We start from the raw sequence: 17,441 nt of genomic DNA on the forward strand, positions 1-17,441 counted from the left end.
TGATGACAAAAGTATACAAAGAGGAGAGAACCATTTTAAATCGGGGCATGTAGAGGAGTTTCGGGAATGCCGGCTAGCAAGCTACTAACGTTACGTAAAAAAAAACAATAACGTTATAAACTATACACAATATGCACAACGAAACAATGATTTACATGAGTATTTACAGTGATTTAATATGCAGTGAAATAACGTTATAAGATTTAAATTATAAATACAAATATGGTAACGTGGTTGTGGCTTTTTAAAATAGTGGTTAGCTTTAGAGATAAATGGTTATGATCACCGGAGCACTAGTGTTGGGTGAAACAGATACTAGCCACAGATTCAGGGTCAGTTATTTTCCCATTGTACGAATTGTTAAGCTTATGGAATGTAAGGGAAATCTGATCCTAGGTCTGCGACTAAAGCCAGGAGTCTACGCTGTGGTGACGTCAGTCAGCAGCGCCAAAGCGAGTGTAGTTCCTCAGTGAACAAAAACGTTGATATTTTGCTACCTTTACGATTTAATTGCGAATATTTTCATGTTGAGCTATAGATTGTGGATGAATACGCACAGAAAAGGTACACCATGCAAATGTCCATGCTTTATTTGTTTTAAACGAGACAATTTAGAAATGGGCAATGGGGAAATACATTGCGTGGGACAGAGGGTGGAACACGAAAAAACGAAAATGACGTAACCACTACACCTCCCTATTGTGTTGGTAGGGACGACTGACCAAGCTGGAGGTACCGCTGACACAAGGATTTGAACCCAGGGTCTCTGCGGCGGTATGCCAGTGCTTAGACCTCTACGCTACAACCAGCCTGGTAGTAGGCCAGTGCTTAGACCTCTACGCTACAACCAGCCTGGTAGTAGGCCAGTGCTTAGACCTCTATGCTACAACCTGCCTGGTAGTAGGCGAGTGCTTAGACTTCTACACTAACCAGCTGCACCCAGATTCTACCTTTAACTGGTGATGGTTAATTGTACCTATATTTCAGCAGGTAGCATATGCCACAGTGATAGAGTGGAAAACTGGTAGACCAGTCAAAATAATAGTTAAATAAATAAGTTACCTTTTTCAGCAGGTACCAGACTCCCACCACACTGCTGATGACAAGACACACCAAGTCCTTGGTGTCAAACTCATAATTCAATATCTCTGTATGGAGAGACAGACAGACAGACAGACAGACAGACAGACAGACAGACAGACAGAGAGTAAGTCTTGTATTCATTAATTCCACATAAAGCATTTAAACTGTGAGAGAAGAGCCTTTACATCAGTTGACTCGTGTGTGAGAAGGTTGTACTAGATCCACAAAGAATGGATTGCACGGTGCAAATTGCACCCTTACTTACAATTCATTATGAATTGAAAATGGAGGACCCTGATGTAAACAAGACGAAAGTCTTTCTCCGGTCTGCATCCCCTTAACAATTGTGTGTATTGAGCCGTACTGTATTGTACCCATTCTGCAATCTGTTAATAACATTTTCATTCAATCAATCAATCTGCACGGTGATTGATTGAATGAACATTTTATTTTGAGTAAATTGTAATGAACCAAATGAGAATATCAATACATATTTTTTTTATCTTTGACTGTGAATAACACTATGCTCAAATTGACCAGACCTGAAAAATCTAAGCAAATTAATAGATGGAAGATGATTAAACAGAAGGTTTTGTAGATACAGTACTGAATTCTGCCATCCGGACACATGCAATTTGAAATATGATTATAGAATATCAGGCATAAAATGGTTATGCGATTAAAATGTGATTAATTAGATTAATTAATTACAAATCCTGTAATTAATTAGATAATTTTTTTTAATCGCCTGACAGCACTAGTTATAATAATATTAACTATTCACACAGAGACCCTAGTAGCTATATGTTATAATATTAACTATTCACAGAGGGGCCCTAGTAGCTAATATATATGTTATAACATTAACTATTCACACAGAGACCCTAGTAGCTATATGTTATAACATTAACTATTCACAGAGAGACCCTAGTAGCTATATGTTATAACATTAACTATTCACACAGATACCCTAGTAGCTATATGTTATAACATTAACTATTCACACAGATACCCTAGTAGCTATACGTTATAACATTAACTATTCACAGAGGGGCCCTAGTAGCTATATGTTATAATATTAACTATTCACACAGAGACCCTAGTAGCTATATGTTATAACATTGCCCTGCACCTGTCATTTCCTCTGTGCTGCTTCTGGGCTGATCCTGGACTTCTCCGTCTGAAGCACCAGGATTAACATTATCTCCACCTTATAGAAACATAGCACAGCTTTTTACTCTCACTGCAGTTTATAGGGCTGGGACAGTCAATTTCTCACGTGCACCCTGTCATGGGGCTATCCATGCCCTATAAGTAGGGATGTACATGGGCCTTAATTGGTTTGACCTGTTCCCCACATGTGGTCATGTGGCCAAACATTTAGTTTAGGCCTTTGGCCTAGTTTGTTTTGTTATGTTGTTTTGTAATACAGACACCTTTGTTTAACACTTAAGGACCGCCCACGAGTTAACTCGTGATTCGATTCCACCCGTTGAGGACCAGAGCTGTTATTGTTTTATTCCATATTTATAACGCTATTAACGTCCGCGATCGACATGCAGGACCTACCCACATATTTGATTTTCGAAACATGCAATACCGGCCAGATCCGCTTAGAGGCGCCATCGCTCCACTGCAGTATCATTGAGGGGATTGAAAAAAAAAATATTTTCACTGTCTGTGGGCGGATCATATGAGCCTCGGTTCCAAACGAAGACCCTCTATCTTTGATCCAGTTACCGAACGCATATTTCAGCCTGGAATAATGGGATTTATGATTAGCCAATGGACATATCGATCTACCAGATTCCGATGACTAATGACGAAATGCTGCCGGCGATCACATGGCCTGACGGTAGGATACTATTTCCCCAAATTACAGCTGGATTGGACATTGTTTTAAAACCCAACGTGATCGATCAGTGACATTGGCTACCTGAACGCACACTGTATTGCTAATCAATAATACTAATCGGCGTTCCCCGCCGCCCCCATTTCATCCATAGATGCTCTGTAATAGTCCGGATGCTACGCAGTTTGTTTTATTTCATTCGTCACATAATTGTTAAACAGTTAACCCTCCAATCGCATCATTAATTTATAGCAGGACCATGTGGGTCCTAAAGCCTACATTCTACTCACTTAGTAACACAACATGACATTTGGACAGAATTAAATTAATCTCCTTGAATCACAGCTCAGCTGGCAAGTCTGTGTGGGCAATATGAAAACAACCACATGAAATGTGTTATGCAGGAAATTGATTCACTTGAATAAGCAGGTAGCGCCATTTGCCCTGGGCTAGCACTGAAAATGTGGCTAGGATATCTGTGCTAGCTACAGTACTAGTTACCGTATATGCAATATGGAACGAGACAAAGGTGCGTGTGCCCCAACACACACTATTTGCTCGCTATTGAAACCATAGCACAGGCAACAAGTGACAAACTTATCTAATTAGCTGACAACCTAATACTCTAAAGTTATCAGCTTAAATAATGTAGAATAAGTCCAATACAAGAAGCAGCTATTTAAATATAAATGTCTCCATTACAAGATTTGAAGAAGCAGTCTTTATTTATATGGACAAACAAAACACATTCCTTCCTCTCATGTTACTTACTAGTCCCAGTCCTTGTTCGAGCCCTAGTCCCGTGTCTAGTCCCAGGTCTAGTCCAAGGTCTAGTCCCAGCCCTAGTTCCAGGTCTAGTTCTAGCCCTAGTCCCAGGTCTAATCTCAATCCTAGTCCTGTGTCTAGTCCCAGCCCTCATCACAGGTCTAGTCTCAGTCCTAGTCCCAGGTCTAGTCTCAGTTCCAGGTCTTACCCTCCTTGGCTTCGCCTGTCCCCTGAGTGAAGAGCAGCTGGTACTGTTTATTAGGTAGAGAGGTGGGGAAGATCCTGGTCATCAGAGGACTGAGAGAGAGAGAGAGAGAGAGAGAGAGAGAGAGAGAGAGAGAGAGGGGGGGGGGTTGGAGGGTTTGAATTAGCACTCAATGGCATAAAAACATTGACAACTAGACTAAGAAAATGTATTATTGAATTGTGTGCATCAATGCAGAATTGCAAAAGGTAGAATAGGTGCATGTATGTATGTATGTATGTATGTGTGTGTGTGTGATTGATTGATTGATTGATTGAAAAGTTTATTAACAGATTGCAGAATGGGTACAGTACAGTACAGCTCAATACATACAATTGTTAAGGGTATGCAGACCAGAGAAAGACTTTCGTCTTGTTTACATCAGGGTCCCCCATTTTCAATTCATCATAACATATATGACATACATGACATACAGATAGACAGTACTGCTACATTTATACATTTATGACATATCAGATTTGCAAATACAGTACTGTTTGTGATACAAAAGTGTCCAGAAAAAGAGTGTATATACATTTGGCGTAGAAACTGTACATTGGAGGAGGTTGGGTCGGTGGGGTGTGGTTGGGTGGGTTGGGTGAGGGCTGTACATTGGAGGTGGGGGGGGGGGTTGGGTAGGGGACACACACATTTTACACTGTACATTGGAATACTGACAAAGCCTTACTTGGTCATTTACTGTACAACTAGGTTAGGACATTTGTAGGGGCCAGTTTCGAATTGCAGTCTCACGTAGGTGTTTTTTGAGAGTGTTTTTGAAAGTGGGTAGTGATTCACATTCCTTTACAGCTTTGGGTAGGGCGTTCCACATTGATGTGGCATAATTGCGAAACGTGTTTAGTCCCTTGTTTGAGCCGAATCTGGGTTTTACATGATTTGTGGAGCTCCCTCTGGTGTTGTGATCGTGGTATTCACTGACCTTTGGGAAGTATTTTGACATGTACATGGGTACCTTGGTCGCGTAGTGTATCTTGTAGACCAGGCCCATTGCAAGTTGCTGTACTCTGTCGTCTACTCTAAGCCATCCTAGGTTGTCAAAGTGGGCAGGGGTGAGGTGGGTTCTAGGAGTCAGGTCAAGCAGTAGTCTGACTAGCTTGTTTTGAGATGTTTGTAATTTGTTTTTTGGTGCCTTTGAGGTGCTTTGGTACCATGAGGTGCAAGCATAGTCGTAGTACCCTTGAATGAGTGCTCCTGCTAGAGTCTTCAGGGTATTCTTGTTTACCAGAGAGGAGATCCGGTACAAGAATCGCGTTCGTTGGTTGACTTTTTTTATTACATTGGATGCCATTTTGTCACAGGAAAGATTAGCCTCTAGGATGGACCCCAGGTAGGTAATTTCATCTTTCCTTGTGATAATATTGTCACCCACTGTAACCGAGAAGCCGTCGGTCTTGCTGAGTTTGTTATTTGAACCGAAGAGAATGGACTCTGTTTTTTGCCCATGTGTAATGATAGTTTGTTGTCGGCGAGCCATATGCAGATTTTGCCTAGTTCCGAGCTGAGGGCTTTTTCAACCTGTAACTTGTTCTTGTCAGAGACCAGCAGGGCTGAGTCGTCCGCAAACAGGAACAAGTTGCAGTCACAAGCTGACGACATGTCATTTGCATAAATTAGGAATAGTAGCGGTCCTAGTATGCTTCCTTGTGGAACACCACAGCTCACTGTGAGGGGGGGGGATAGGGTACCGTTTACTTCCACCATCTGTTCCCTCCCCTCCAGGTAGGATTGTATCCAGCTCACTGATAAACTATGTACAGTATGTGTGTATATGTGTGTGTGTGTGTGTGCGCGTGTATGCATATGTGTGTGTATGTGTATGTGCGTGTGCGTGTGTGTGTGTGTGTACCTCATGGTGTGTGACAGAGCCAGTATTCCGAGGACAAAGAAGTAGACTGACAACAGCATGTTGATGTACTCCTGAGAAAACACCTGGAATAAAACACAAAGATATGAAGTGATTTCACTCTGGAATAAAACACAAACAGATATGAAGTGACTTCACTCTGGAATAAAACACAAACAGATATGAAGTGACTTCACTCATATATATGATATTAGTGACAGTAAATGAGAGAGGTGTATATATTAGTGACAGGTTAATGGAGGTGGTGCAGGAGGAGATGTAGATACTAGTAATAGACACAATATTTCTGACACTGGGAATACATTCCCTGAGGTCCATAGATGTCCCTAGATACCAAGAACATGCAAGTGGACCTTGTAGAAGTGGAGCAATATTCCATTTACCTATGTATTTTTAGGCGGATTTTCTGAAAATATGGCTAGGGCTTAACACATCAAGTGCCGTTCAGCAGGAGGCACTGTGGGCCGTCAGTGCCAACGCTCTGTTCAATGAGATAAATGCCGGTTTCGCTATCGCTTCCTCAGGTGCTATGCATAGCACCTGAGGAAGTGATAGCGAAATGCGTTGTGCAACAATAAATAAGCAAAAACGAGTCCTGTGGAGTGTGCGGTCCCTTCTTTCCCTTGAAGGTTTTCTCCTTTTAGTTTGTATATATATATATATATAGTCAGTCACACACATATCAAATTATTCTTTTCATATGTATTATTCTTTGAGACAGCGCCAACATGCAACGGGTCGAAATTCTCCGCTATCTCAACTGCAAGCAGGAGCAGCGTCTCTGTCACTCTGCATGTCGACTGCTCCACTGTCTGTGTGTAATAATAATAATAATAATGGATTGGATTTATATAGCGCTCTTCTCTGACTGACTGTTGCTCTGCTTTGAACTCTGCTTTGGTCCAATCACATCCCCCCACCCACAGTCTGCGAATCAGAGGCAGAGTAGGGCGGGTCTTCACGACACGTCTGGTTGTCTCTCACCTGGGGCAGTGCAGAGCCAAGTTATAATGAATCTTTTTAGAAGGCTCTGGGGCAGTGTAACGCATAATTATGTTTATTATATACATCTATGGTGTAGCGTATGTTAGCGGGCCTCCGTCATCTTACTACACTTAGTAAGTAACTTACTGGATCTCACGTGAATCGATACTCTGTAGTACCGACGTGTTTCGGTAGGTACCTTTAAAAGTACCGAATTCGGTACCCATCCCTAATGTTAACGGAGGAGGTGCAGGAAGAGGTGTAGGTGTTAATGGAGGAGGTGTAGATGTTAATGGGGGAGGTATAGGAGGAGGTGTAGATGTTAAAGGAGGAGGTCTCTGGGTCACCTTGAAGAAGAGATAGAGACCAAACAGGGTACAGCTGGCGATGATGGGGAACCTTGCTGCATCTCTACTGGTGATGGTCTCCGGCATGTCTGAAGAGTTCTAGAGAGACCGACAGACAAAGACAGAGGACAGACAGAGGAAGAGGGAAAGTGGAGGAGAGCGAGGGGAGGTCAAGAGAGAGAGAGAGAGAGAGAGAGAGAGAGAGAGAGAGAGAGAGAAAAAAAAGTCAGCGAGAAAGAGACACAGGTAACAATATCAACAAAATGTTCAGTCATTCTAATATTATAAAGTACATCTTGCTAGAAGTACAGATACTAGAGCAGCTCCAGTCCCTGAGGAATGGATCTAGATCTAATCTCCTCCACATCATCCACCCCAGGGAGGTAAAGTAGGTCAGCACAGGAGAGAGAAACAAGAGGGGAGAGAAGAGGAGGAGAGCAGAGGTAGAGAGGTCAGGCGAAGAGGAGAGGTAAAGAGGTGAGGAGAAGAAAGAGGAGAGAAGAATAGTTTGTTTTTAATTCCCAGCCTACTAATTATATGGCTGCTAAATGTAGAAATGTTCTTGCTACTTTAGCAGATGAGCTAGTATCATCAGTTTAATAGCTATAGTGAGAGGAGAGAGGTGCATTTGGAATCCAAACGTGTGTGTGTGTGTGTCTTCCTCTAATACTCACTCTGTACCAAGAATCGTTTTCTCCGAGTACCTACAGATGTATCACAGACAGGTAGGATGGAGAGACACAGATATAGAGAGACAGGTTGTACGGAAACACAGAGGTAGAGAGACAGACGGGTTGTATGGAGAAACAGAGGTAGAGAGACAGAGGTAGAGACACAGACAGGTTGGATGGAGAGACACAGAGTGTAGAGAGACAGACAGGTAGGATGGACAGAGGTAGAGAGACAGAGTTATAGAGAGAGAGATGTATAGAGACGAGACAGAGCAATATAGAGATAGCAAGAGGTATAGACAGAGAGAGGTATAGAGACAGAGAGATAGAGACAGGAAGAGGTATAGAGATAGCAAGAGATATAGACAGAGAGATAGAGACAGGAAGAGGTATATAGACAGAGAGGTATAGAGACAGAGAGGTATAGAGAGACAGAGGTATATTAGAGACAGAGAGGTATAGAGAGACAGAGGTATAGAGACAGAGAGAGATATAGAGACAGGAAGAGGTATAGAGACAGAGATAGGTATAGAGACAGAGAGAGGTATAGAGACAGGTATAGACAGAAAGAGGCAGAGACAAACAGGGGAATAGAGAGACAGAGGTATAGAGACAGACAGAGGTATAGAGACAGAGTGAAGTATAGAGAGGGAGGGGTATAGAGACAGAGAGAGATAGAGTCAGAGCGAGGTATAGAGAGGGAGAGGTATAGAGACAGAGAGAGATAGACAGAGAGGTAAGGAGAGAGTGAGAGGTATAGAGACAGAGGTATAGAGATAAGACAGGTATAGAGACAGATAGACAGACAGAGAGGTATAGAGTATTAGAGACAGAGAAATAGACAGATAAACAGAGATAGGTATAGAGAGACACAGAGAGAGAGAGAGACAGAAAGACAGAGTGAGGTCAGCATAGGACAGGAAGAGAAGCAGGGGAAGAGGATCTGGGCTGAAACCTGAATCCAGTTTACATTCAGAGTTCCGAATTGGATTCTATTCACTTTTAATTCAAATCCATTCAGGAAGCGGATTTTCTTCAAAATTTAAATAGACTATTTTTTATATGTTGTCTGTCCAACACGTTATGAAACAGAGTGAATATATTATATTATTAACTAATAAACTTGCATTTTTCAACTGACTGAAGTCAAAGTGACTATCCCTCATTTTACACCAGGCTTCTTCTGGTGAGTTTGATTCATCTCACCAGTAGGGCTGCTTGATTATGGCAACAATTATAATGACAATTATTAAACATGATTACTCATTGATTTGAGAACATCAATATGACAACGACTGAATTTGTTTTACCTTTCTTCTTGACAAAAGGCTGCCTTTATGCCCAGCCCTACTCACCAGGTACTGTAATTTAGCTTTCAAGATTATGTAAAGGAAGCAGTCCTCGAGGATTATCAACGTATTCAAACTGCTATTTCAGCCCAGGTCCAGGTGTGTGTGTGGGGGGGGGGGGGGGGGGGGGGTATTTCACAGCAGTCCACCACTGCAACTATAGCACATGAGCCCTAAGCCCCATCTGAGACATGGTAGGCCAAGTTAATCAGTATGTCAACTGTATGTACGTTTGTCTTGAGGAGTCTCAAGAGGAGTAGCCTAGCACTCGAATAAACCAACAGAACCAGATATCAACTCAGGTCTCCGTTACTGAAGTCGTTTGGCTTCTAAATTAAACAAAAAGGTGTCCAATTGAGTTTTCTTGTACACAGCTCTCTTTTGTTTATATTCACATTTCCACCTAAATAGACAGTTTTCTAGTCTACAAGCTGAATACAGTTTCTACCTCGTATAACTTTTGCAAAGTCCATTTTCATTGTTTTCTTTGCTCTGGCAATGTTTACATCCCATCATCTGTGTTAAGTTTCACTTTCAGTTTTGTCAAAGTTATAATGATTGACAGGGAGTTAGCTTGTTATCTATCAAGGACGATCTTATAGACCAATCAAATTGAAGCACGCCTCCAGTGCACCGTTTTTGTGTTCTATGTCACCCCCGGTGCACATGGTGTGCTTGTGTCCTCGTGTTGGAAGAACACGTGATATAGTTTTCAGGGACCCCTTTTCTCCCACTGTGCTCTATAGCACCAATTTCATCCACTAGTGGTCAAAAACTCCATTGGACACATTTCACATTTAAGTGTACGTACAACCAATCACACTGTAGCACCACAGCAGCACACGCCAAGCACCGGTTAGTTCACATCACCACAACACCACCAAACCAGGCCATGCCAAATCCAGCATGTTGATAAGAGACTGAAAGATATGACGCGTTTTTTTAAATGGTTATAACAGAAAGTACGTAGGTAAACACCTTTTAATCCTGGCAAAGTGGTATCAAGTCTTTTAGACTAAATCTGTATTAGACAGACATTTCACAAGATTTTCTGTATAAGCTCAGGGCCTGGGCCTTTGAGAGATAGTGAAATCATAACAAAAGATAGTGGTGCGCAGTGTTAATTTCATCAGTTATTTTTAATTTTAGTTTTAGTCTCGTCTTTAGTCATGTCTCAAATGCTCTTTTTCGTTTATCATAGTCTATTTTTCGTTTAGTCAAGTTTTAGTCAACTACAGGTCTGAGCGTTTGTCTTTTTTGTTTAGTTTCGATTTAGTCTTTTTTGTTTCGTCTCGCCACTCAGTTACAGCCTTATAAGTTGGCGTGAGCTTTTTCTAAACAAAAAAAGCTAACATTAGTGCTAGCTGGTTAGACTTATGCAAGTTATTTAATGTGTTCTATTGTGGTGGATCAACATAATGTAGCGATCCGTCATGCAGTAATGTAGGGAAGAAAGGATAGTTTCCTTTTCTGTATGGTGCTTTATTTCCAGCTCAATATGGGGTTTTACAGGTTGATACTTCCCTTCTCATACACAACACAGCTACCTGCTAATACGCTAGCTTCAAAACAACAACGTAACATTAACATCCGGTCCGTCCTCCCATATCTCCCGGGGGGGGAAACAACACCCCCAGCTTAACAGTGGTGCCCCTAAGACCATACAACTAGAGCGACACTCAAAATCCCAGAACATTACAATAATTCACCCACGGAACGATGTGTTGGGATAAGGGTTCCGCACGGACAATTATGTTTGTTACTTTCCTTTCTGCAAACGAGTTCAAGTTAGCTAGCAAGTAAACAGTGTTGACGTTGATGTTGAATAAACATTTAGCAAGATTTTATTTTGTAAATTACATTTTGTGTGCGGGTCGCCTAGGCAACCCAGGCGAGCTAATCAGGGTCGGCATTCCTCAGCGTAGAGAGAGAGAGAGAGAGAGAGGAGAGAGCTAGCAAGCTAGGAGGCCGCACAACCAAGGAGAGATAGAATGTATTTAGGTTCTTAACCTTTTAAAGACTTTCAATGTGTTTCATTCTGTACAAGATGCTATGTTTATGGAAATAAACGTCATACTGATAGGACGACGACTGCAAGTACATTGTTTTTCGGATGTATTAACGGGGAGAGAGATAGTGTTTTAGCCTGTCGGCGCGTGGGACAGAATTCCACTGAACAATTGCAGTCATAGACGACAAAAACAATGCAGATACATAACGGAAGAGGAGATGGAGGCTGATAACCATCAACGCTAATTACGATGAAATCTAACAAGACTGAACAGCTTCTGTTGATATGCATGCTTTATAACTGATACACAGGTCAGTCAATATTACCCACTAATAGGGGTAGGGATGCACCGATCCTACTTTTTCAGTCCCGATACCAATACCTGGGTTTGGGTATCGCCTCGGCCCATACCGATTGTCCAAATTCTTTTCTCAAAAAAAGCAAAAAAAATAAAAAAAAATTGTATCAACGTTTACAAACATTTAAAAAAAATAATTTAAGAATTGTAAAGGATCACAAGTGTGTTTTTGATTTGTTGTAAATAAAGAGAGAAAATAAACTTCATTCATTCAATTAATAAACTGTATGCTTCACTGTGTGGAAGAGACTGGGATCATTCTTTTGTGCAAGGCCGTTTAGAACCGGGGTCCGGGGGGCATCCCTACTACTGCTAATCGGCTGCTGTCGGCCATCTCCCCCTCGCGTCTGCTCAGCCTATATGTGTATTTGTTATTGTTTTGCCGAGTATCGTGACAAGAAACCCACCCCAAAAAACACAGAAACCCCAAATGAAACGAAACAGAAAGTAAATGAGTATTATTCCAGGGACGACATTTCAAGACAGGCCCCAGGAATGAAGGATGCAGTGACCATAAGAGAAGGAGTCAAACAGAGGGTTCAGAAACGCCACATGTCCATGTCCCTTATGGAGGCTTACCGCTGCACTTCCAACCAAAGAGGACAAGTCCTGGGTCCGTTTTGATCAGATTCGTGAACACCTCAATCCTCACATGGATAACAGAGGGAGATACCATTTCTCTGAACCAGTCCAGGCAGAGTGAATTGGACTTGATTTTTTATAACTTTCTTTTTCATGGTGAGGTTGACATTTTCATGGAATTGCTCCAAAACTCATTTTCTGATTTAACCGATATTAATATTGCCGTTCTCTGTATAGAAAACACTTTTTTATGTTAATCAAATAAAGAGCTATTTTCCAAAAACGTTGTAATTTATTTTCAGAAGTGACTGATATTTTGAAACTATTTAAGACAAAAAAAAAATAAAAAAAATGTTGCGATTTTTGTGATGTCACAGTATGATGAAATAATAGAACATTCTAGAACATTTGTGATGTCACAGTATGTCATAATAGAATATTCTAGAACATTTGTGATGTCACAGTATGATGTCATAATCGAACAGTCTAGAACATTTGTGTTCTATATATATAAAAAAGCAGGATAATCGGACCAGCACTCACAGGTTCAATGTTTTTTTAATGGCAGCCTGAATAAAAAGCAGACATGTTTCGGACAATGTCCTTCTTCAGTGATATGGCTAGCCTATAGTTCTATATATATTCAACCCTTCTCTCAGCATTTCCTGGCATTTTTTCAGACTACAACATGAATCCAGACTGGTTTGACCCTCAAAATGGTCCACCGAAGTCAAACACATGTGGGTAAAGTCCTATTTTTGATAGTGTTTTTGTCTATTTCAGACAATGTAACATCCATAACGCAAAAATGTAACATCCATAACGGCACTTTTTTGTGATTCATTCCTTGAGAGGAAATGCCAGGTTTTCCTGAATGTGCTTTTTGGGTACCTCAAACCCTTCCCTACAAAGTGATAGTAAACATGTTATTCTTTGAGCGGCTACGTGGCGTAGTGGGCAAGGCGCTCGCCACGAATGACGGAGACGCTGGGCTTGCCTGTTCGAGCCCAGCGCTCCACATTGCTTTCAGTTTAGCTGGTCGTTCATACTAATACACATTGGCCGTATTAGGGGGTGGGAAACTGATGGGTGGGGATCGGGCGTTGTGGACAGCGACTCCTACAGGTCGGTTGGTGCGCCTGCGCAGTAGAATCAGGAAGTGTCGGGGGCAGCGTGAGCCTCCCACGCGTTACTCCTCGCCACTGAGAGATCGAGCTGCGCAGGTGAAAAGATGCGACTGCCGTTACCTCAAGTACCGGAGGGGACTTGTGCTATGTATGACTTAGTCCACATTGCAGCCGGCTTGTGGGAGGCAAGAAACAGCGTTCGTGACAGGGGAGGGTTGAATTGGCTGATACGAAATTGGGATGGGAGAAAAATATAGAAAATGGGAGAAAAAGTGGATCAAAAAAAAAACATGTTATTCTTTGAAAAAGATATTCACAGTTTTCATCATGTGTTCAGTGAGTCCGAAAAGCTTGTCAATTTCCGTAACATCCATAACGCTGTGTATTTTGTCACCTATCTCAAAATCCAAAAGGTCAAAACATTTCTTACTGCAGGCTCATCTTTATCTCAATAAGTGTAACTAAAATGTGTAAATTATACTTCCAATTCAAATCGATGCCTTGTCAATGTTAAGTTAAGTTTCCAATGTTCTCTCTGAATGTAACATCCATAACGCTGGAATTGCCCTTTTGTGTATTCTAGAATATTCCAGTAAATGTCTTTTATCGCGGAATCTTTATATTTTCCTTGAAAACGAGGGCTTTTCAAAATGCTATAAAACGAAAATGAACCGATAAAAAACTATCCGTTTCGACAATGTTGACTGCAAACAAGTCATTGATAAGCAATGGGCAGATTAGACACATAGCCATAATTTAAAACATAGATTAGGCGTTTTTAACGCTAACATTGAAGTGGATGATGGCATTCAACGGGGTAAAAAGGTAAACAAGGTAGGCACTGATAGTGTTAATCAGTAATTAATTATGTGTCTAGTCTCTAGGCTACAGTCACCTTAATTATGAATGCACGGTATTTGTTTAGTATCACAAGATTATTTGGCTATATTGATGATGAAAAATCACACATTTGGAAATATACAGGAAATGCATAATTTCTCTGGTCTTTTCCTGCTTTTGGTTCGGTTTGCTTTCACACCTTAAAATAAACCACTCCAGGGTTTGCTTGGAGGTGGACAGAGACCACCTCAAACAGGACCAGGATGAGACCATCTCAAACATGTGGTGTGGACCAGGTTGCGGTTGTTTGGTGCGGACCTGAGTTTGATTACCGTGTTCACACCGGAGGTGTAGGTTTAATTTCTACTGGCAATAAGCAGGTACAAGTTTCAGCCTGGGAAAGGAAGTGCAAGTCCTTCCTAGCATAACACTTACACTTCACCAGACCATGAAAACCCATCGATCTGAGCCAACAGGACTATATGTATGTATGTATATCATAAAATAATTTGAGAATTTGTGCTTTTTCACAAGGACTCTGACTTCTAGAAGTTCTAGTTGTAAAAATGTATTTGTACTGAAGCTGTCAAGAGGTTGCAGGAAGTGAACAATCTAAAGCAGTTTCTCATCCACAGAGCGTGACACTGACATATCCTCCATCTCATTCCGTAACGCCTCCTCTCTTCTCTTCTTCCTCCTTCACACCTCTCCCCCTCCATCTCTCGCTCGCTCGCTCAGCTGCAGGCTGCGTGTAGTGTAGGTAGGGTGTAGCTATGATAATCAAACACAACCTGCGGTGTGCTGCTTCAGACAAACTGGTGTGAATGGAAATGGAAATATAGATGGAGGAAGCTGGGAGTGAGAGACAGACAGATGGAAGGATAGAGGGATGGGATGGAGGCACAACTGCTAGTAGTTAGCATGTAGAGGTGCGGTCACATTGCATACATCCAGTGTAGCAGGTGACGTGGGTGTCCTCTCCCCCGTCTTATCCTCTCACTGCGCATGTCCAGAAGACCCCAAAAAGTGTGCAGGGAGACAAATCCCTCTTGTCCACGTCTCTCTTCTTGTCCTATATGATGCAATGGGCACTCGACCAAAGCCGACATGTCAGCATCTCAGTGCCTCTCTGTTTAGCATGGTATCTAGATACTATATCTATATCTGTACATATCGCCATCTACTCTTACTAGTTATGCTTGCTGCTGGTCAGTACGACTTACTACTGTCTTTATACCTGTATCACTGTACATATTACATTAATACTACAACTCTGTACTACATACATCTGATTAGTTACTCAGTAGTACTCATTTATATACACTCCAGTTGAATCACCTGTACATTGTATATTACTACTGCACTTTACTGTTACATTGCACTCTGGTTGGATGCCAAACTTATTTTCGTTGTACTGTACTTTAAAGTTTCGCTGTATGATGACGATCCATTTGAATCTAATCTAATGGTTTGACAGCTGACTTGACTTTTTTGTTTATCAACCATCATCATCACGGCCATAAACACCAGCTAAACCCCGGCTAACCTGACGTTAGCACTGGAGGCTAAATGTTGACTTTAATGCAAAGCACCGGGCCTACATGCCGCGAGACACCGGGAGGAGAAGCGGGTACCTTGGACTTGGAGCAGTGGACGGACCGCAGGGCCCCGAAGAAGATGGGCAGCAGGGCCATGACCACCAGGCTGCCGTACGCCAGCGCGGTGCCCTCTGGCGAGGCGACGAACTTAACCGTCCCGTTGATCACCTCCTCGGTGGCGATAGTAGTGTCGACTGTGTCGTTCAGAACCTGCTCTACTTCAGCCATGATGTCGTTCAGAACCTGCTCTACTTCAACTTCAGCCATGGTGAGACCAGAGGCTCACAGCTAGCTAGTGTTGTTATTGTTGTCGGGGAGAAGTAGACGGTGTGGTGGTGGTGAGAGGTTGTTGTCCCGTTGTGTTTCTCATTGATCTAACGGTGGCTCGTCTTCTCTTCTAAGGCCACGTTTCCTTATAGCTGTGATGATGATGATGAAGGGAACTGGCTGTTCTTCTTCGTTGGTTAGAACAAGTTGTTCTGAAGCTGCAGCCGAGACACGATCAGGTCGCCGACTCACGCCCCCCGCTGGTGCCTGGTGTTAATGTTGTACCTGCAGAATCACACAGCCTGTTAAACTCACAAATAAATACTGGCCAAAATGCATCCTAGACCTAGTGGGGTGGCCGACGTAGAATAAACATTTTTTTTTATTTTATTTTTTTAATGGTTCATTTGCATGTTCTTGGTATCTGAATCTAGGGACATATATGGATCAGTGTCAGAAATAGTGTGTCTGTTACAGTGTTACTAGGCTTGAGTAAATTGTAATGAACCAAAGGAGAATATCAATTATAATATTAAAAAAATAAATAAAAATATATTTGACTGTGAATAACACCATGCTAAAATTGACCAGACCTGAAAAATCTAAGCAAATGAATAAAGGGAAGATGATTAAACAGAATGTTTTGTAGATACAGTACTGAATTCTGCCATCTTTTTTATAATGTAAATTTCTCTAAATTTTCATCATATTGCAACACCGTTTTTTGCAAGACGTTCACAGAAAGGTAGAGAAACTAACTGCGTTCTGTTTTATGGCAATAACGTTCAGGTTTGTGGGAGATAATCCCAAAAAATAAGAGAAATAAAAAAGTAAATCCAGAAGTCAGATGATTGACAGGGGCTGGTGAGCTGGGTAGGGTAGTTTTTCGAAATTCGAAAGCCCTGAGTCTCTTCCTTCAAAAGACTACACTCACTTTTGGCTGTGCCACTTCCTCCTGTCAATATGCGCCGGTTTCCGACTCAATGCCCTGAGATTTCTATAATCTTATATTTCACCAATAAGTTAAAATCATTGGTAAACAAACGTAGTGCTGAAAATATACACTTTTACTGTATATCTCGGGCTTAAGAGGTTAACCCTGTGAGGCCCAAATTAAAAAGACATTAGCAACTTCAGAGGCCAGAGGCTGGGACATATAAACACATTTACTATCCAATAGCATTGTGAGGCTGAACAACAGGACCAATTGACTATACATGTGCTTAACATTTTTTAAATAAACATTTTTTTAAATGGCTAAAAGTGATTTTGTAATTTTGCAACCGTGGGTCTCACAGGGTACTTTTAACCCTGTGAGGCCCAAATAAAAAAGACATTAGCAACTTCAGAGGCCAGAGGGTGAGACCTATAAACACATGAAGGGTGCCGTGACTGAAAAAAAAGTTGCGAAACGCTGGTTGGTGTGGCTCTTTGTGGTACCACAGTAATTTTTGTGGCTTAGTCTCGGACTGGTTGGC

The 17,441-nt window shown here is 41.7% G+C and overlaps 1 protein-coding gene across 2 annotated transcripts in view; it reads right to left on the reverse strand.

Moving 5' to 3' along the window:
• Positions 1 to 16,114, reverse strand: part of hm13 (histocompatibility (minor) 13) — a 39,342-nt gene extending 23,228 nt beyond the window's left edge. The window contains exons 1-6 of one of the 2 annotated variants that reach the window (XM_084333999.1): positions 15,733 to 16,114; positions 7,161 to 7,259; positions 5,812 to 5,894; positions 3,909 to 3,997; positions 2,216 to 2,293; positions 1,063 to 1,148 (exon numbers count right to left, since the gene is read on the reverse strand). In XM_084333999.1, the coding sequence (XP_084190125.1) occupies positions 1,063 to 1,148; positions 2,216 to 2,293; positions 3,909 to 3,997; positions 5,812 to 5,894; positions 7,161 to 7,259; positions 15,733 to 15,963 (666 nt within the window). In that variant the 5' untranslated portion in view covers positions 15,964 to 16,114. The remainder of the gene's footprint in view (positions 1 to 1,062; positions 1,149 to 2,215; positions 2,294 to 3,908; positions 3,998 to 5,811; positions 5,895 to 7,160; positions 7,260 to 15,732) is intronic. The other variant, XM_084334000.1, reaches the window with a different exon arrangement.
• Positions 16,115 to 17,441: the final 1,327 nt, after the last annotated feature.

This window comes from Notolepis coatsorum (genome assembly GCF_963971535.1).
Source record: "Notolepis coatsorum genome assembly, chromosome: 17".
Classification (NCBI taxonomy): domain Eukaryota; kingdom Metazoa; phylum Chordata; class Actinopteri; order Aulopiformes; family Paralepididae; genus Notolepis; species Notolepis coatsorum.